A 21,736-nucleotide genomic window follows, 5' to 3' on the forward strand; every position below is an offset into this window, starting at 1 on the left:
TATATATACACACACACACGCATGGGACTACATACTAAGGATATAATTTAGTATGGGACTACATACTTGGGCAAACACTAGCCGGATATAATTTAGTATGGGACTACATACTTGGGCAAACACTAGCCTGCATGCAAGATTTACACACACACACACACACACACATATGAATAATGCCATTATTTATTGATGATATAGCTCTTAGAAAACATTTTTACAATTAATAAAAAAATAAAGCAATGAAACGAGAATAATATTCTACGACTAGCAATTCATTTATTTTCAAACCGATATCCCCCATCGAAAGATAATTGACAATGTACCAAAATCTAAAGGCAAGTGTATAAGTGAGTTTATTTCATCACTTGCCAATCAAACGTCGTGCANAATAATAATAATAATAATAATAATAATAATAATAATAATAATAGTGTCAATTCATTATCGCCAACAATACAAGACAATTCAATTCAAAAAAATTATAAATATGTGAAAATATTAAAGAATATAATATGTATATAATCTGTAATGTTATTTGCATTCCACTTGATGTCAAATGTGTCTTATTATTTCATGAATGAATTTTGAGGTTTCTTCTATTTTATATCGGGAGAATTTCGTCAAGTGAATAAAAACCATTAGATTGGGATGAACTCATCTAAATAGGTACAATCCAATGGTTGACATGACGTCGAGAGAAGTTTTCTCCGTTACTCCTCGATACGCAGTAACTGAGCCAGATTTTCATTTCTGTTTCGACTAGAATTTTTTAAACCATGATTGAGCTAATATTGACAAATGGAGCTCTAGGTTATCGAAAAATAAAACAAACTTTTATGTATAAAAAATACTGGAAAAAAACAAGTCATCCAAGCAAAGCAACACATGGCTCCGCCCGTGTCGAGTCGTAACATATAATTTACCTAAATTTTTACACATACACAGCGGCTTGTGTTCCATTTTTAGTTTAAGTACATTGAACACACAAATTTTTTTCCCTGAATCAAACAGGATAGAGTCATGTCAGATGTACACGTAAGGTTACATCTAGGATGACATTTTTATCTTTCAAGGGTAAAAAAGAATTAAAAAAAATGCAAGGTTAATTTTATAATTCACCATACAAAAATGTAAATTTGAGTGTAATTTAAAGTGTACCCCTTAATTTTCCAACAATCATACCCTAAAAAAGTAGTTGAACATAAATGTCAATGAATATTAGAGTAATAATAAATTGACAAGGGTGTGTGTGATCATATTAATTGATACATCCAAAAAGGCACGTGAAAAGACCTTTGTGCCCTCATTGAATTTAATTAGCATCACCACCAAACAGCTCAAAAATCACGAGACTCATGGGATTTTCTTGAACGTGTCCCCTCGTTTCTGAATTTGAACCCTTACACAAGAACTCATGCACATTTTCTCCAAAGATTAATTGATTACAGTACCAAAAAGGAGAAAAAAAAAGTTCAACCCTGCAACATTTTGCTGCTTGATTCCACGTACACTGTGGTCAAGCACTCGTAATCATTTATTTTTAGAAGTTGCAAACATTTTTGTGTACGCGAATCTTCAAACAAGCTTGAAATAGCCAGATATTTCTCATATTTCTACAAGTTATAAATAAAGGATCAAACAAGATAGAAACAAAAAGAAATCAACTAAAGGGACTGTTTTAGTTATACGCCTGTTGTATACTTGCATGCCGAAGGCCTGTTGGCTGTTGCATGTACTCCATCTTTCAAATCGATGGATTGTGTTTTTCCATTTAAAAAAAAAAAAGAAGTTCGAGAAATAATAATGGCAAAAATAGAAGAGTCGATTGGGATTCTTGAAAAGTCTGAAAAATATAAAGAGAGAATTATGATCATCAGAGGATTGTGATTCAGTTATGAAGAGGGTTTGGTCCAGAAGGGACTAATCTTTTCTCCACGCCGTACCTGGGATCGATCTCATGTTCATCACCGGGAAGCGGAGGCGGCGGCGGGAACGGTGGGCAGTGACAGATTAGTAGTTTCTGAAGCTGAAAACAGACGGTAGGAATCAGTTGGCCGGTGGTAATAGGGTGGCAAGAATGGTGGCGCCGCCGTGCTTGCAGTTGTGCTTTGTGATGATGGGCTTGAGAATCTGAGGATTGAGTGGCTGATGTGATGATCAGGAGGGAAAAAAGTAAGATGGACGATACAAGAATTCTGCCGAGAGCGCTCTTCATCTTTGTGAAGTTGGTGAATTTTTTAGGAGAGGGAGGATTTTATGTTTGGTGTTTATGTATACATATAACATGTATATGTGGAGCTGTTGAATGAGATTTCTTCAAACTTTTATGTTCACAAGATTGAATTAGGATACCTGTTTCAATACATGAAAGAGTTTGACTCGAGGGATCATGAGATGATTGAGATTTGTAACACGAATGATGCAATATAGTTACAAATCAATTTTACGAGACATATATCTTATTTGAATCGTTTATGAAAAATTTTTAACTTTTTATGTCAAAAATATTATTTTTTATTGTAAATATATGTAGTGTTGGCATATCTCAAAGATAAAGATCCGTGAGATCGTACCACAAGAGACCTGCTAATCAAACATTGATAAATATAAGAAATTATGTAGTATTATTACTTATTATAGAGTATTTGTTGTATATGTTAACTATTGGTAAGACAATTCTACAACTATTTTATTACTTGTATCAAAAAGTAATTGAAAATAAATTTCAAGTTTGTTAGGATAGTGGGTGAGGGGTGGTTGGGAGGGGATGATTATACATTTAGAATTGACTTGTAATTAAGATTGAGAGGCAATAATTTAAGCTAAAGACTATTTCATTTGTCGAGGGATAGAAGGTCTATAAGGATGGCTATATATGTGTGTTTATGAGTTAATGAGATGCTAATTTAAGTGTATTATTCTAAATTAAAGTTAAACTCCATATTGGTCATTATTCATTTTTATACCCAAAAAAAAAAATCATAGATTACACGTATAAAAATATACGTATATTTTTAAATATACACTTAAAAAATGTCTGGGTAGGTTGAATTCAACCGTATTTATGTTATATATTATTATATAAGTAACATAAATTTGTTAAAATGGTTTGTATCATTCTTTAATTTTAAAAATAAAATAAAATAATTAGAAATTTTAAAAATAACAAAATATTATTATAATTAAATGCTTATTTTAATCAAATTATCGAAAAAAGAATTATGGCATATTGTGATGAACTCCCACCACCGTCACTGCCACCACTCTTATCCACGTCAGCTGGTGGTGCAGCTATCTCCACCACGTCATGCACCTTTCCGTCGTTGATTCCCCACATAATAGAGCACAAGTTTCTCCCTCGTTGCCACAAGCATAGTGTACCCATACTCACCACTTTGATACAGAGATTGTATCGGTTGTGGAAAAACAGGGTCAGCAGGATGAACAACCCTTGTTTGATGTTTCCCACAATGGCTGTGAATCCTGCCTTGCCATCCCAATCACAACATGCATCGGAAACGAACCCTGTTCATCGTCCCTATTCTTGTCCAAGTCCCCACAAGAAATTTTTTTTAGTGCACAAAACCTTTCATATCTGAGAACACGACCCCATGGCACAAGACTAACCTTATTCTTCACCAAAAGTGGCTCCAGATGTTCGATCATCCTCTCCCTCAAACCCTTTTCTCTGTTATTATTAGCTGTTGTGTACATTGGCCTATGCCCTTGTACCACCACAAAAAGAGTCTTTCTCCTATCTGTCGTCTCCAAATCATGCTTCAAGAACTCATATTGCTTATTCCCTGGTAAGAAGTTCGTCTCAGTAGATAGACACACTAAACGAACCACTCCCATGTCGAATGAATAATACAGATTTCGGGTATCTGAGGCCCTTGTTCCCGTTAGTTCAGAACCATTTCCAGGCATGTTAAACCGAAGACTATAAGGCACTCCACATTCCCCTCCAGTCTTTCTTGTATACCTAACGAGCCCATTCTGGTTTCCACGGCTGCAAATACCAGTTCTATTAGTGATTGCCAATGCAAACGTGGTGCGGGACTCTAGAGTCAGTGGGCTCTATTTGAGTGAAGAAAGTGTCCCATAGCCAGGAATAGCCTCTGGCATAGCTGATATCTCCAATTTGTGAGATCGTCATTGGTTTATTACCAAAGGATTTAATCTCGCGTTTTATCCATCTGATTGTGGACAAGCTCTCTCCTTGTGTACCATCAAAGGTTTTTATGGTGCCGCTGTTCCCATCACCTAACGTGAAGGTTACTGTTTCATCCGGATCAAGATTTGGCGAAATGAAGCTGAAAATGTCCCATCCGCCGGGATCACTTCCAATCTGTATTTTAGAACACAATAAACATGCCCATTGCATTCACGAATCATGATCTTTTCTTTAATGAATCAGCAATTACTTCGGGTAGCAAAGAAATGTGGCAAACATTATAATAAAATAATTAACCTGACAATAGTATTTTTTTCCCAATCTCCAAATTGATCATGACACCATCATGAATAAATCCAGGATCCCTCCATCCAACATTTTCATTAGCCGGAGAATCACACATATCTTCCCTCTCATATCTCGAAACCCGTGTACCCACCACCCGACCCGATCCCCTCCGGGTCAATCCATATCTCACAAAACTCTCTTCCCCATCATGGGTCACGGACTCACGAACATCACCCGCATTTCCCCATCCTTACCCGTCAAGGACAAATGCACCTGCTCAGGGCCCTTACCCGGCTCGAACTGGATCTCCTCGGACACTGCTTGAAGCTTCTTCGTCCCTGGAAATGGGTTGTGAACGTTGTCCAATCGGGCGGGGTCCGACTCGGTCCAGTTGAAGATCCGGAACTGGTACTTGGATCGGAGGTTGACAACGGGGAAGGTAAGAGAACCCGACCCGGATTCCCATCCCATGGAGGTGGATAAAAATACATAACCAATGAAGTTTCCTTGGGAGGAGCTGGAAGAGGAGTAGATCCCGAGCCAATCAAGCTTGGAAGGCGAGTCCATACCGGACCAACGGATAACGATCTGGTCACCGGACTTGGATAACAGCTTATCACTGACGGAGATTGAAACCAAACCGTGGCATACTCAAAGGTGAAGGCAGAAGAAATACATGAAGAGGAAGGGAGTTGGAGTGATCATGAACTGAATTGTGTATTTTTATTTGAGAATGTGAGGACTTCTTTCGGATTTTTATTTTTTTATATTTATAATAAAAAAAATAATATTTTTAACATATTTTATAATAAAAATAAATACGTATTGCAAGAAAAAAATATATCTCAATGTCACAGTCTTTCCCTCAAGATGCGATTTTCACAAGATTAGTGCTTTATACGCATGGGATTACAAACTTGGGCAAACACTAGCCAGCTTGCAAGATTTTGACATACTTCAATAAAGCTATTATTTATTGATGGTATAGCATAGCTCATAGAAAAACATTTTTACAATTAATAAAAGAATCGAGCATATCGATCGACAGATAATTGACTAAGTACCGAAATCTAAAGGGAAACAGACAGTACCTCAGCTATACCTTCAAAAACACAAAAACAAGAAAAAGGAGACAGGTAGCCAAAAAATAAGTGTTGTATGTTTGTGTTTATTTCATCACTTGCCAATCAAACGTCGTGTGCGTTGATTGGCACCTTTCACTCTAGAATTGAGTTCATCAACATCTTGTCCAAGGTGATCCAGGGCCTTGTTTTGCCTGTTCAATTCGCTTCCCATATCGACAGCCATGCCTTTTAGTTCACCCAATATATTGCTAAGGTCTGAAAGTGCATCATCCTGCTTTCCTTTCTCCAACTGAAAACAAGACAATACAAACTATTTACTTGGAGAAAAGGAGAAGGGGGGTTCCCGAAACTAACTTGACACCAAGTCGCTGAGCGTGATCTTGAGACTTGGATATCGCCGCCCATCACTTCAGATTGTATATGGTATGGATGATGTGCACAAGTGTACCTCAACTTTCTGCAGGGCATTAGTTGGCTCCGGAGGAGGTGTGCGCGAGCCACGTTTTTTGGGTGCCTGATCTAAGCCCAACTTTTCTCTTTGCTCCAGGGTACTTCTTTTTCCTGTATCACTATCATCTGTCGAATGCGCAAACTCGTCATCATTTTTGAAACAATTGATTGTGACTACTCTACCGTTTATGTTTCAGGTAACAATCACATTAATGAATGAATCCATAAGTAACTATCAAGGGAGATGGAAGAGACCTTTTGAAGTTAAAGGACCATNTCACTCTAGAATTGAGTTCATCAACATCTTGTCCAAGGTGATCCAGAGCCTTGTTTTGCCTGTTCAGTTCGATTCCCATGTCGACGGCCATGCCTTTTAGTTCACCTAATATATTGCTAAGGTCTGAAAGTGCATCATCCTGTTTTTCTTTCTCCAACTGAAAACAAGACAATACAACAAACTATTTACTTGGCGAAAAGGAAATCACTAAAAGTGAGATTCATGAAACTTGGAAATCGCCCATCGGCCAATGATGTATGTATGTGCACAATTCGTGAAACAAGAACGCACCTCAACTTTCTGCAGGGCATTAGTTGGCTCCGGAGGAGGTGTACGCGAGCCACGTTTTTTGGGTGCCTGATCTAAGCCCAACTTTTCTCTTTGCTCTGGGGTACTTCTTTTTCCTGTATCATTATCATCTGTCGAAAACACAAACTCATCATCTTTTTTCAAAAAAGTGATTGTAACTAGTCTACCGTTTGAGTTCAGATTAATGAATGAATCTATGAATAACAATTAAGGCAGATGGAATAAACCTTTTGAAGTTAAAGGACCAGTGATCGCCCTTGTCTTCTTTGGCTTCCATGGCTTCGAAAACATGCCACCGAGATTATTCAACAATTTCTCTCCCTGGACAAACACATTTTCATTTGCTAAAGAAAACCTTAACACAAAGATATGATAAGATCAAAGTTACCCATACCCGGCTCAAATCTCGGTCCATATCCACAGCCATCACGTGTGTCCTGTGAATTTGCTCGCCCTGCTGGCTCAACATGTCCAGTGTCCTAGTAGCATCTTGTCTCATATCCTCTGCAATCTTTAAGCAATTGTTCACCGAGTTAGTGGTCTCCCCAGCCTTGTTCATAGCATAATCCTCCAATTCTTGAACCGACATTTTATCAAAGTCCTTTTGCTTGCTTGCAGAAGGCGGCCGCCTCCCGAAAAAATCATCATCATCATCAACCGGTGTCACAAGTATGGGCTCGGAAGATGTTCTTCTAGATGGTTTGATTGTGTTTTTCTTATCTGATTCGGTATCCGAATCAAAAGGATTGGTAGGATCTACTGATGTCTGCGTTGGGGGTTTGTTGTTGGCCGGCGATTTTCTGAAGCCAAACATTCTTACTAACTATTTGTTAACCCCAAATGTTTGGACAACTTCAAAACTTGGCTCCTGCAGACAAAAGATTTTCAGGACCATAGCCAACGTGTAAATGAACTACAAGAAACAATCTTGCAACAGGCTCATCACATAATTTACCATGCTTTACGACTTCAAATTAAAAAAACTGAGAAATCTTTTGAAGTTCACACAGAAAAATGGCACATTACACCAATGTTCGTAGTCACAATTTGCACGAAGAAAGAAGAACAATTTGTGACCCCTTCAAACATAATTAATAGATCATAAAGACGCCAAACCTCCAAATTTGACGCATGGTATTTTTCGATTCAATAATTAATAATTCACGACATGAACAAATTAAGACAAAAATTAAAGGAAGAACACACAAAAATATATTGGGGGCATGATAGCATTAAATTCCCTATTTGCATAAATCATGTCCTCCACTAACTGCACAGCATCTAAAGATCCTCAAGCAATTAATCCCTGAACAAGAATCGGATTTCAAGAAAATCTTAACAGAATCTGATCGTTACTGTATTGAAAGAAATGCGTGTCTGCTACCCGAAACGATAAGACAAAACATGGAAACAGAATAAAAAAAATTAAGTAAACTAACACAGAAACCTACTTGATTGATGAATTCACAACAAAAGGGCCTTGATGAATTCAAATAATATTTGGCTGGGAAGAAGAAACTTTACTTTTTAACATGGAATTTTTTCTAGAAATGCAGGAGAGAGGGAAAGAAAGAAAATGAAGGCAGGAATTCCTCTTCCAAACGGAAATGGTTTCCAGAAAATCAAATAAAAAAGATTGTGAGATTGGTTGGGATTTGTTAGTGGAAAAGGTATAGAAAAATCAGAGGCGCGGCGGATAATGAGGCGGAGTCATTTTTTGACCGTTGAGCTTCATTTCCGTTGTTTGCATGACTATTAGTCAAAGTTCAATTCCCAAAATAATTAATTTTGGTATACTGGTGAATTTTTGTTACAATTTCCACGATTTTCTTTTCAATTTCAATTTTCAAAATTGATCTCTTACAAAAAAATCGAAAATCGATAAATTTTCATTTTAAAATTAAAACAATCAACCTCCTTCTATTTTTACTAAAGAAAAAACTTTTGTTAGATGCTCTCACGGGTCGTATTTTATGACACGGATCTCTTATTTGGGTTATCTACGAAAAAATATTACTTTTTATGATAAGAGTATTACTTGTTATTATGAATATCTGTATGGTTGACCCGTCTTACAGATAAAGATTCGTGAAACCGTCTCACAAAAGACATACTCTTTCACTAATATAAAAATCTCACACATACGTGTGCTTAGGGGTGCACACGATCCGAGTTCGAGTTTGAATATCACATTATTCGAGCTCGATTCAATTTTACTTTTGTAGGGTCGAACTCGATCTAATATTAAATTTGAAGCCTGAGCTCGACTTGTGAAAATATCGAGTTGTTCGTCCTCGAAAATCTTGAAAGTGTTAGTAGCATTATTTTCTAGTTTAAATTTTATATTTACGTGAACAAAAATATCCTTAAATTATATATCCTTTTAAGTAATATAATATTAGTAATATATAGTCACTCGATTAGCTCGCGAGTTACTTTAGTAGAAACAATTAAACTTTGAAGTCGACTTGAATGAATGATCAAGTTATTCAAACTCGACTCGACTCGACTCGACTCGACTCAATCTCAATTGAATGAAACTTGAGTCTAGTTTCGACTGAGCTGTCTTGATCTAAATGTATGCACCTTTATGCCTGACTAAATCCATTAGTATTACTTTTAATCCAATTTATTCCATAAATCTCCATCGTACCAAATGTCATGTTGTCACATCGGCCGATTAACAATCGTGTTGTTATGTCATTAGCATTCTGGCTTCTATCCCAGTTCTTGCCGACTTTGGCTCATAAGCTCAAGTTTTGTGACATTTTTAAGTATTTATTGTGTTTCAATGCAATTTATTTCATTGTTTTTAACTAATTCATTTTATTTTTTAATTAAATATAAGCAACATTAAATTGAATATCACATTATAAAATCTGAATATATACTTATTTTACAATAATTTCAATCATCAAGATATTGCAATAGATGTAATAATATGTTTTAAAAAAGGAAAGATACAGCACACATTAAATTGTAAGGAATTGGATAATTTGTTAAAAAAAAAACTATAATGATTTGAATTACTCAATTGTTTCTTTTATTTAAAAAAAACGATTTTTTTGTTTAAATTTCGATTTTTTTTTGGGGGGAAAAAATCGAAATGTTAAAACTTAGCGTTGGTGTGACGTTTTAGGACCACAAACTAATTAGACCATTCGTTCGGTGTGGGCCCATACCGATCGAACATACCAGATAAGTAATACCTGGCCCATTAACGGCCCAACTAATTTCGAAGGAGAATATGTATGAAACGACACAAATAGGTCTTCAAGTAGGTTCCCTATTGTGGTCAAATTCACTAACCACCCCATAAAAGAGGTGATGGAACAATATTAGGCAAATTTGTACACCTATTTAATTTTTAGAGTTTCCGATGTATAATTCTTAATTTAAAGATGATGTTTGTAGCAAATTCATTTAATATTTTGATAATTTGCAAATCTCGATTTTATTTTAGAATAATTTAAAATTTAAGGCAGTCTCACGAGTCAATTTTGTGATACGAATATCCAACTCAATCCGATCATGACAAAAATCATTTTTAGAATAATTTAAAATTTAAAACCATCTCACATGTCAATTTTATGATACGAATCTCCAACTCAATCCGATCATGACAAAAATCATTTTTATATCAAAAGTATATATATATTTTTTAGTAAATATGAATCGGATCAACTTGTCTCATAAATATAAATCCGTGAGAAGAGATTTACTAAAAAATTTATGACCCAATCTCATATGATTGACTTGCTATTTAAAATCACGATTCTAATAAATGGTTTTCCCATCATATCACCAAATAATTAAATAAAGATAAAATTTTGAAAGAACCCATCTTCGAAATTAGTTCGCTTATTGACATGGAATGTATTGATGGAAATGCCCAAAAGTCAAACTTAGTGCAATTTTTGTTTATAAACCAACCCTAATAAACCCTTTTCAAGAATGCAAATTCCTAGAGCCATATAGCTTAGGTTTTAACATCTAATTAATTGGCCAAACCACGAGAATTAGTGGGAGGTTTTGGCCTTTCTGCTCACCATCAAATGTCCAAGTTTATAAGCCATCAGCCATTTGACTTAGTGGCATGTCACACTCCGGGGCATAATTCGTACTATTAATTCTCCGATTCTAGCTATCCTAATGAATTCTTTCGAATCTCAAGTTCGAGACCTTCTCCTATCTCCGTCCCAAAACTAAGCACCGAAATATCCAACTTTATACACATAGTCTTGCATCAAAGTTTCTGACATAATAAAAAAATTTGAAGCAACGAGTAAGTGATTGTTCGGTTCAAAATATTCCTACCCAAAAAACATCAATCAGCTAAATCAAATTGGATTAAATTATTGTTTTCCAATAACAAAATTGTTGGTTATGATCATTATCTTTTCCCTCCAAGAGATTGTCCTCTTGTGTATATGGAGAAGTGCTTGCTGACCAGACGCCAGTGGCTTTAATAGCAAGAAGACAGATTATGATGCAAGAATTGTGTGGGGGTGACAAATAAGAGTGTGTTTTTTAATATCGAGATAAAATTATATGCACTTCAAATGTAAAAATAGCAAACTTGTAGTGGACCATTTCTAATGAATACATTTTCTTGAAATTTCATCATATTCCCGAATGTATAGTGTACAAAAGATTTAACTTTTTCCTATGTTGGTGACTTCTATTCCAATGCAAGCAAGCAAATCAAAGACAAAACTAAACTTCCTTACCAAACACTTTGAGGTTCACCTTTTTGTTGTCTCCTCCAATTGAATGTTTACTTAAGGTTTCACTGTTCTACTGTGAAGAAAATGATAAAAGGACAATCATAATAGTTCCTTAGCTAAATACAACAGGCCAAGATAACAAACAAAATGTGGCTGAGGGAACCAAAGAAGGTTTGGTTAAGCTCGAGAATTTGAAATTGTAATAAAGATTGAGACTTGTTCAGCATCTTCAAATAGAATAAAGGAGAGAATAAATCTAGAAATAACATGAAATACCTCCATATAAGGTAGTCTGAGCTGCTAATCTGAAACTGTGAACTGGCTAACTAGCAAATAATATTTTCAGGTGTCGATTCAATACTTGAAATGAAAGAAAGTAAACTTAAAGGAGTTTAAAACGCTGATGTATGCTCTTGAAGCATTCTGCCAAAATGACATGAAATGATTAAACATGAAGTGAAACAGGTCAAGTGCATTCTGAATACCATTCTTAATCTTTGCAAAAGCTTCTTTATACACTAAAATCAACTGAATTTTGACTTGTTGCCTTGTTTACCTTCAAACTACCACTTAAAAGAACTGGCCTCGTCCATCATCTTCATCTTCCTCGGGAGCAGGAAGATTAAGATCGAGCAAATTGTGAAGCTCGGTCTTCTTTCTTCGACTCTGATTCTGAGTTTCATCGTTGGAGACAATAAAATGTGACCTCTTGTGGCCGCCTAGAGCTTGACCATTTTTAAAAACTCTGTCGCAGAAAGGGCAAACATGGCCTTTGTTCTTTTTAGGCTTAATCTTTAGCTGAGATGAACTCTTAGCACTTGGTTTTTTGTTACCAGTTGTCTGGATGTCAGTAAAATCATGAAGAATATTTTCACCACTTTCATATCTTGATTCGTAGTACACGTTGCTCCTCTTGTGGCATGGTCTGTGCCCTCCAAGAGCCTGATATGACTTGAAGGTCTTTCTGCAGTTGAAACATTCATATTTACTTCTCTTCTGAGAATTACTGCACTCTTCACCCTCTATATGGCTGTTTTTCATCGACCTGATGGTTTCATTCCATGATTCCGGATCTTCATCACTATACTTTCTCTTTCTTGATTCAATCCTAGCAAATTTTGATGCTATTGCATAAGTACCATACTCATTTTCCTTGCCGAATCCATTTCTCAGTTCTGTTCTGAATTTCTTGATTCTATTCACGCTGCTCCTGAACCCAACACCATACTCCTCAACCCCTCTTCCAACTGATGCATCGGACTCAGCCTTAGCACGTTCATCCAAGAAATACCCAGAATCCGAATTCTCCATTTTAGCAATTTCAACGTTCAAAGAAGCATCCTTCAACTTCCTATCCCCAATATTCTTCAATTGAGGAGTCTCCTCACCAATGCAAACGCCATTTGTGCCTTCTTTTTTACCGAATCTCATGTCAATTGAAGAAGACTTTGTCTCAAGAACAACAGAAATGTTATCAGAAGATTCGACAACCGAATTGACACCAACCTTATTCCCAGAATCCTTCGACAACAACATTAAACACATAGCTACTTCCTCTTGATCTTTTCCATCAATCTCAGAAACAGATGAAGAACCATTGTTAGCTAATGAAAATGAAGGAGACTTAACATCAACCTTGTTGCACTTCTTACTCTTTGATGATCTAGTTCTTAGCCTAAAAACATGGCCTTCTTCCGTATCCGAGTAACTATCAAACACTATCTTCTGATTCTCACTAGTCCAAGAATGATCATCCTTCAAACCTCTATCCTTCTCAGAGTGGCAAGCCATGTGACCACACAATGCTTTCATCGACTGAAACCCTTTACCACATTGCTTGCAAACTCTGTCTTGTACCAAAGGGAAAGTTGAATCCACAGCCCTCCAAGTTTTCCTTGGATTTTCTCTTAACCCGTAACTAGACTGCCCATTTCCAAGTTCAGCAACCTTCGATTCTGACATGATATGCTGCTGCCCAGCAATGTTGGCCTCAAAATTTTCATCAAAATGAGACGAATTTGCTATTACATGAGACCTCATATGACCGCCCAGTGACTTCCCACATGGATACCTCTTCTTGCACGACTTACAAACAAACCTCAAATCTTGATCCTCCTCCATCATATAATTTGATTCGCACACAAAAACAAGAAAACCCAACACCAAAATCAAATCAGAAAACAGATACCTGAATTAACATACTAAACCAAGCGACGAACCTGCATTTCTTGATCTACCACAGCCCCAACACATTAACAAACAGAGGAACCAGAAAAGAACACACCCCGGATCCGAAAAACAGCACAAAAAGCACAAAAGCGAAGTCGGAAAGGCTCGAATCTGAACTACGAAGTGGGGCACAGATCACTAGGAGTATACTGAAGAATCAAACTTTTTCAGATGTGACAGTTTTTAAGGAAGTAAAAATCTCGACCCAACACGCAAAGAAAACAATCTTGAATACCACATCCACGTAATCTCCCACACAATACAGAAGAAAATAAAAAGAAAGAAAGTCATGCGTATTAATGTTCCAAGATTTCCAAGATTTTAATGTGGAAAAAATCAAACTTTAGAACAGATGGGTCGCTAATGATGGCCTTGAACCAGCCTTAACCTATCAAGATAAAAGAACTAAAACAGAAAACAAGGACTCTTTCTTCCCAATTTTTCTCTCCCGCATATACATACACTCTCTCTCTCCATACACCTATTTCTTGTTTGTGGGTGTCAGCAGGAGGAGAATTCCATGCATGGAGGCAAAATGTGTGTGGGAAAAATAGATTGGAATTAAAAGAGGGCCGGCACGTGTTCTTCTTGGAGGAGAGCTCGTTGATGCAAGATCCGACGGCCAATATCTGCTGGATTGATAGCTCCTCCGCAAACGCCAAATCGAAAAGGATTTTGCAAAAATATGTAACTTCCAAAGTCTTATGAACTAATTAATGGCTTAGTTTGTATTTGTTCAAACGTCCACACCAAACCAAAAGCTACCTAATTCTCAGCTCTTATATGTGTTGTCCACTCCAGTGCCAATTTTTAGTTTGGGCACTCAAAATCGAACCAAATCCCATGGTTTTTATTCGGTTTTTAGTCAATCATGATTTGAACTGGTTTTAAAAAACCGAAGTTCGGTTCTGTTCAAGGTTCACACATATATCTCTTACCTAAACCGAAATGTACAAGTATAACGTGTTGAAAATTTATATCTTCATGTTTAGTTTACATCGAATGTCTCTTGTGAGACGGTCTCACGAATCTTTATCTGTGAGACAGGTCAATTCTACCGATATTCACAAGAAAAAGTAATATTCTTAGCATAAAAAGTAATATTTTTTCATGGGTGACCCAAGTAAGAGATCTGTCTCACAAAATACGACTCATGAGACCGTCTCACACAAGTTTTTGCATAGTTTACAATGTTGTAATTGTATTTTTAAATTATATAATCTTTGCTTGTATATGTTAATGATTTTTTATATATATATAAAAAAAAACTTAAATATTAAAATGGCTTATCCAAAATGAAAATTCTTGATGTGATTTGGTTATATTATAAACATTTCATTTTTCGTGATTTTGTTTGTTATCTAGTAGAATCGATAGGTTTAAATTTATAGAACCAACCAGCCATGCATTTTATGTGTTATTTTTGGTTATAGAACGTCTGTCCTCTTCCGTAATTTACCATAATTATACTGGTCATAAATCATAGTTACATTTTCCAAGCCAATTCTCATTGTTGCTAATTACCATGGGTATTTGGGGAAATATTTCTTAAATGGATGTTTGCTTTTCCAATTGATTTATGTAGTCAAAACGCATAGAAATGCTCGGATGACTCATAGTTTATCTGTCACAAGTTTGAATAAGAGATTTCGGGTGGGTTTAATTACATCAAATCTCCTTATACTAATCTCATTGTGCATACACTGCATACTTGTACAATTTATTTTTGTGTATATTTATTTTAAAAGTTTAGTTAATTTTTAAATCAAACTGAAAAAATTACATTGAAAATATTTGTGATTATTTGTATTGGATTTTATTGATTGACAATTGCATTTATATATATATATATATATATATATAATCTTTAGCAGATCTACTGCCATAAATTTAGTCATAGAGATTTTTTTTTTAAAAAAAGTCACTAGAGCAATTAATAATTGAAAGTTGGAGAAATTATGGTAATTTACTTCTTTTTTTTTTTTTTTACTTTTTACGATGATCTTCACTTATATTTATTTGTGAGATGAGTCAACCATGATCATATTTACAATACAAATTAATATTTTTTTATGAGTGATCCACATAAGATATTTGTCTCACAAAATTGACTCGTGAGACCGTATCACATCAGTTTTTGTGTAAATGGTAATTAGACTGTCCAAAGTTAACCAAAGGTCAAAGATTATCTTATATACATGGCCTGTAATATATGTTCACTGGATTATCAGCCAACTATATAATTTTAGAGGTTACAAACATTACCTAAATGATGATGTAAATACTCATCGCCGTAACTTGCAAGTCGCAATTATGAGCAACATTTTGAAAAATAATTGATATAATTTCCTAGTAAACTTGATTAACAACACAATAGTCACAACTAGTTCTTGATTGAGCAAAACAAAGTCTTGTTACGTAAATGATGATGTAAATACTCATGATATAAGAATAAAATCTCTTGAATCAATACGTCGACGTCTGTTTGAGATCGTACAGATATTTGTTCAACCTGCAAACTAAGTTCTCTTTGTTTTTTCTGTAAAATATTCTGGCTGGAGCATATAGATTTAATTTTCAAGATCTTTATGAAGAAATGCAATTTTCACAACTAGTTGTTCTAGATGTAGGTCAAATATCACATATAATGCCAACACTACTCTGACTGTTGCAAGCCGAACCACATGAGAAAATATTTCATTGAAGTCAATATCTTCTTTTTGAGCATACCCTTTTACCACATGTCTAGCACGATACCGCTCCATTTGATTAATGTCATCACGTTTGATCTTATAGACATATCTGTTACCAATGGTTTTCCTCCCTCGTGGTACTGCAACAAGATCTCAAGTTTTATTCTTATCTAATGCCTCCAACATGTTCTTGTTTTTCGTGCTCTGGTACTGCTTCACAAGACATTTGATTTTCGTCTGTCTTATTTCTCACCTAAAATATAATAGTTTCCGAATTCAACGTGCCTTTGTCTCCCTTTATTTTATCTTCCTTGAAGATAACATCCAGCTGATGACAAACTTGTGGACAATAGGATCCTACATGCGAAACCCCTTTACTCCATCAGCATAACCCAAGAAGATACATTTTCTGGATTTCGAATCCAACTTCGATCTTTCCTACTCATTGTACAGAACGTACACAGAACTTCCAAATATATGCAAATGAGAATAATCAGTTGACTTCCCATTCCATATCTCCATTGTAGTTTTCAGATAAATCGTCACCAAAAAATAATGATTGATAATATAACAAGCTGTTTTAACTGCTTCCGCCCAAATGACTTATTTAGACTCGCAGTCATCAACATGGCTCTTGTTCTGTCCAACAAGATCTTGTTCATATGCTTTGTCACTTCGTTTCGTTGAGGTGTGTAAGCCGTCGTAAACTGTCTTTTGATGCCCTCATGTTGACAAAATGCATCAAATTCGTCAGTGGTATATTTTCTTCTATTTTCAGTTCTCAAACACTTGATTTTTTTTTTCAGAATCTAGTTCAACCCGCGCTTTGAAATATTTTAAGTTCTGGAAAACATCTGATTTCTTATTGATTGGATACACCCAACATCCCCTAGAGAAATCATAAATGAACGAGACAAAGTATCTCGCTCCTCCTAGGGATACAACATGTGCTTGCCAAACATCCAAATAAATCAGCTCTAATATGCTTTTGCTTTTGGCATTGGAAGTGTTAAACTTTAATCTATATTGTTTACTAGTAACACAATGCTTACAAAAGTGCAGTGACACTTTTGTAAATCCTGGCAGCAGCTTCCGTTTTGAGAAAATTTTCAACCCTCGTTCTGACATATGTCCGAGCTTTCTATACCTTTACACTGTTAATTTTTCTCCTGAAGCAATTGATTCAACAACTAATTCCACTTCTTTGTGTGTTTCTCCCAAAACTACATACAAATTTGCAGCAACCTTTTCCGCGTTCATAATCACAAGCGCATCATTCACAATTTCATGATCATGTTCTCAATACGGGTTTTACACTCGATATCTTCCCATTTCCCAAAGGACAAAAGATTTTTCGTCAGTCCATTCACATTTCGTATCTCTTGTATGGTGCGAATGATGTCATCAAACGTTTTTATTTGATAGTTCATACCCCAGCGATTTTCAAGGCATGATCATTTCTCATGAATATAAATCCTCTTGAAACTGGTTCATAATGATCAAATCATTCTCTCCGATACGTCATGGGCCAGGTCGCTCTTGAATCCATAATCCATGTGCCAAAAAATTTGTGTCTGCCTTCTGCAACTGTTGCCGCTTCGCTGAATAATATTTCACCAGCGCTTGAGATCTCTTCTCGATATTCGTACACTCTTTTTTGATGTGCCTTTTACCGCCACATTTAAAGCAGTAAATATTTTTTTTCTTATTTCTCGACTTTGATCTACATCGTCTTTGGCTCCTACTGGAGTCACGGTCCATAAATCTTCTTCTTATCATCGGTAAAACCTCTGCATGCTTTGAAGTTACCAACCTATCTTCCTTATTCTTGCTCCGACTTTTTTTCCAAGAAGCACAGTTAAGACATCGTCGAATTTTAGAGAGCCCATAAGAATATTGTAGATTAAGTTGATGATAAGTTGATCATATAAATCTAGTAGACTTTGAAGTAGAAACACTGCATGTTCATTTTTCTCTATTTTATGTCCCATAGAAGTGAGTTGGAAAAATAAAATATTTAATAAGTTGATATAGTCGGTCATCGATGATGATTCCGCCATTCGAAGAGTATAATCTGTTAGGTAAGGTGGGCCCACACACAATAAATTAAAAATGTTTTCCCACATATCCCACATCGGGAAGTCTTCAAAGTTGGTTCAAGAAATTTGTTATAAATTGAGCCTTCCTTGTTTGCTTTTAGTATCCCGAAATCAAAAGCTTTTCAGCTTTGATAAAAAAAAGTGCATAGAAAAAATAGTGTATTTTTTTCTTAGAGAAATTATTTTCTCGGTATACTCGGGTTGGGAGTGTGAGAAATATTGAGTGTATTGGTGTATACATTTGTTGTAATATTTCTTCCAGTTATAAAAGTTGCAGTGCTTCGTGGACGTAGCCTATCTTGGGTGAACCACGTAAATCTTTGAGTTTTTGTTTATTAATTTATTCCGCATTTTTGGGTACTATTATCATCGTGATTGGCATCGCTTCGGATGTAATTCCCCAACAACTGGTATCAGAGCCTTGTTGTGAAAAATTCTTAAGAATTCTGAGTATGCTCTGCGGTTGCAGCTTTGTCTGATCTTCCACATCAGAAAGATTTTTTATATTTTTTGCTAAGGCTAGAGAAGTGATGGCCGGAGATGATGGATCGGGATCGGGAATCAACAAGTTCGACGGTACAGATTTTACGTTCTGGCGACTACAAATTATTGATTATTTGTATAGCAAGAAGGTGCATCAACCTCTATATAGAAAGAAGCCGGAAAAGATAGAGGATGATGACCGACAAGTGTTAGGTGTAATACGATTGACCCTAACGAAGAACGTGGCACACAACGTGGCGGAGGCAAAAACAACGGAGGAGATGATGTCCATTTTGTCGGACACGTACAAAAAGCCATCGGCAAATAATAAAGTATATCTCATGAAGAAGTTATTTAACTTGAAGATGAGAGAAGATGCATCGGTGGCTAAACACATCAATGAATTCAACACGATTGTTTCACAGCTGACATCGGTTGAAATTAAATTTGATGATGAGATTCGGGCACTTATTCTTTTGGCGTCTTTACCAGACAATTGGGAACCGATGCGGGCAGCGGTTAGCAACTCTGTTGAAAAAAAAAGCTACAATTCAATGATGTCAGAGATCAAATTCTTGCTGAAGAAGTTCGTAGGATGGATTCGGGTGAAGCAACATCATTGAGATCTGCTCTAAATCTCGAGAATAGAGGAAGGGGCAGGAGTGACGAAAAGAGATTTAACCAATGACATGGTAGGTCCAAGTCAAGAAATGGAAAAGACAAAAACAATTTTGAAAAGAATGTGAAGTGCTGGAGCTGTGGTGAGACTGATCACTTGAAAAAGAATTGTAAATCAACAAAGAACGACGTTAATGTTGTTACTGAGGAAGTACATGATGCTCTATTACTATCCATGGAAAACCCGGTTGATTCTTGGGTTATGGACTCGGGAGCTTCGTTTCATACCACTGGTAATCGTGATGAATTCGATAATTACATTGCGGGAGATTACGGAAAAGTTTTCCTGGCTGATGGAAAACCTTTGGAAATTGTTGGTATGGGTGATATCCGGATAAAGATGACAAATGGATCTGTCTGGAAAATCAATAAAGTAAGGCATGTACCAGAGTTGACACACAATCTGATTTCAGTGGGACAGCTTGACGACGAAGGTCATAAGGTGACCTTTGGTGATGGTTCCTGGAAAGTGAAAAAGAGAGCCATGATTGTTGCTCGAGGAAAGAAAACTGGAACACTTTATATGACTTCCAGTTTGAGAAATAAATTAGCGGCTGTGGATGCTGGAGCTAATTCAAGTCTATGGCATAATAGGCTTGGGGATACGAGTGAGAAGGGAATGAAGATGCTTGTTTCAAACGGAAAGCTACCGGAATTAAAGATCGTTGAACACAAGCTGTGTGAAGCTGTATTTTTTGGAAAGCAGAAAAAAAGTGAGCTTTTCAAAAGAGGTTAGAGAACCGAAATCGGCGGATTTGGAGCTGGTACATACTGATGTATGTGGACCATCTCCTGTGATATCCCTTGGAGATCACTCAAGATATTATGGCACTACTGTTGATGATTCGAGCAGAAAATTTTGGGTTTATTTTGTGAAAAATAAATCGGATGTTTATGAGACCTTTAAACAGTGGGAGTTAGCCATAGAAGATGTGATGGATTCACTATCATCTAACCACATGTGAGAGTTGTCAGAACTTCCTGAAGGTAAAAAAGTTTTATATAGCAAGTGGGAGTACCGGTTAGAACATGATGGTAGCAAGCGGTACAAAGAAATACTTGTTGTAAAAGGTGAAAAGGAAGTCATTGGTTACACTGATATTTTCTCTCTGGTGGTAAAGTTAACTACTATCAGGAGTGTACTTGGATTTATGGTAAAAAAAAGATTTACATCTGGAACAATTAGATGTAAAGACGAGGTTTCTTCATGGAAAACTAGATGAAGAAATGAATCAATCACAGGGATTTGAAGTACGAAGGAAAGAGAAAATGGTGTGCAAACTTCAGAAGAGCTTGTATGGTCTCAAACAAGCTCCAAGACAGCGGTACAAGAAGTTTGATGGTGTAATGAATAATGATGGTTTTCTGAGGTATCAGGCTGATCATTGTTGTTATGTGAAGCTTGATGGTTATTATATCATACTACTGATATATGTAGATGATATGTTGATAGCAGGAGCTTGTCTGGAGAAGATTGATAGACTCGAGAAAGAGTTATCAAAGGAATTTGCTTTGAAGGATTTGGATGCTGCAAAACAAATCTTTGGAATCAGGATCCTTAGAGATCAGGTGAATGGAGTCTTGATGCTGGAGAAGATTCCTGGAAGTTAAAATCCAGCCGATATGCTCACGAAGACGGCAATCATGGACAAACTGAAGTTGTGTTCAACTTCAGTTGGAATACAAGTATAAATGGAGATTTATGAGCTGCTGCAATGATGGTGTGAAGACATGATTGAAATCAAGTCTTCAAGTTGGAGAAATGTTAGGTAAGGTGGGCCCACACACAGTAAATTAAAAATGTTTTCCCACATATCCCACATCGGGAAGTCTTCAAAGTTGGTTCAAGAAATTTGTTATAAATTGAGCCTTCCTTGTTTGCTTTTAGTATCCCAAAATCAAAAGCTTTTCAGCTTTGATAAAAAGAGAGTGCATAGAAAAAAAGAGTGTATTTTTTTCTTGAGTGCGGGAATTCTCTTTGTGTGAGTTAGAGAAATTATTTTCTCGGTGTACTCGGGTTGGGAGTGTAAGAAATATTGCGTGTATTGGTGTATACATTTGTTGTAATATTTCTTCCAGTTATAAAAGTTGCAGTGCTCCGTGGACGTAGCCTATCTTGGGTGAACCACGTAAATCTTTGTGTTCTTGTTTATTATTTTATTCCGCATTTTTGGGTACTATTATCATCGTGATTGGCATCACTTCGGGTGTAATTTCCCAACATAAGCCTCCTCTTTAGGAAAA

At 36.1% G+C, this 21,736-nt stretch overlaps 2 protein-coding genes and 1 pseudogene across 3 annotated transcripts; all 3 read right to left on the reverse strand.

The window, feature by feature from the left end:
- Nucleotides 1-3,199: 3,199 nt before the first annotated feature.
- LOC140990013 (probable inactive purple acid phosphatase 2) lies at nt 3,200-5,416 on the reverse strand (annotated as a pseudogene).
- Nucleotides 5,409-8,294, reverse strand: LOC140990165 (putative SNAP25 homologous protein SNAP30). 2 transcript variants are annotated; one of them, XM_073459741.1, is made up of 5 exons: nt 8,031-8,294; nt 6,978-7,448; nt 6,811-6,904; nt 5,996-6,123; nt 5,409-5,836 (listed from the first exon to the last, which is right to left on the reverse strand). In XM_073459741.1, the coding sequence occupies exons 2-5, from the start codon at nt 7,395-7,397 to the stop codon at nt 5,639-5,641; spliced, it is 840 nt and encodes a 279-aa protein (XP_073315842.1). In that variant the 5' UTR covers nt 7,398-7,448; nt 8,031-8,294; the 3' UTR covers nt 5,409-5,638. The 2 variants fall into 2 exon arrangements, with proteins under 2 accessions (XP_073315842.1, XP_073315841.1); XM_073459740.1 differs by having other exon boundaries at nt 5,410-5,836; nt 6,978-7,451; nt 8,035-8,294.
- A 3,068-nt stretch (nt 8,295-11,362) lies between these two features.
- On the reverse strand, nt 11,363-14,256 carry LOC140989509 (uncharacterized). Its single transcript, XM_073458717.1, has one exon. The coding sequence runs from the start codon at nt 13,432-13,434 to the stop codon at nt 11,881-11,883; it is 1,554 nt and encodes a 517-aa protein (XP_073314818.1). The 5' UTR covers nt 13,435-14,256; the 3' UTR covers nt 11,363-11,880.
- Between the last annotated feature and the right edge of the window lie 7,480 nt (nt 14,257-21,736).

The sequence above is a fragment of the Primulina huaijiensis genome, chromosome 12 (genome assembly GCF_012295235.1).
Source record: "Primulina huaijiensis isolate GDHJ02 chromosome 12, ASM1229523v2, whole genome shotgun sequence".
NCBI classification, from domain to species: Eukaryota; Viridiplantae; Streptophyta; class Magnoliopsida; order Lamiales; family Gesneriaceae; genus Primulina; species Primulina huaijiensis.

Bases quoted from the DNA above. Each gene is read 5' to 3' on its own strand.
- LOC140990165 (XM_073459741.1), bottom strand. From the start codon at position 7,397: ATGTTTGGCTTCAGAAAATCGCCGGCCAACAACAAACCCCCAACGCAG. The intron at 6,905-6,977 runs GTATGGGTAACT...GTGTTTGTCCAG, and splicing joins TGGACCGAGATTTGAGCCGG to GGAGAGAAATTGTTGAATAA. The intron at 6,124-6,810 runs GTTTATTCCATC...CGCATTCGACAG, and splicing joins TGGTCCTTTAACTTCAAAAG to ATGATAGTGATACAGGAAAA.
- LOC140989509 (XM_073458717.1), bottom strand. From the start codon at position 13,434: ATGATGGAGGAGGATCAAGATTTGAGGTTTGTTTGTAAGTCGTGCAAG.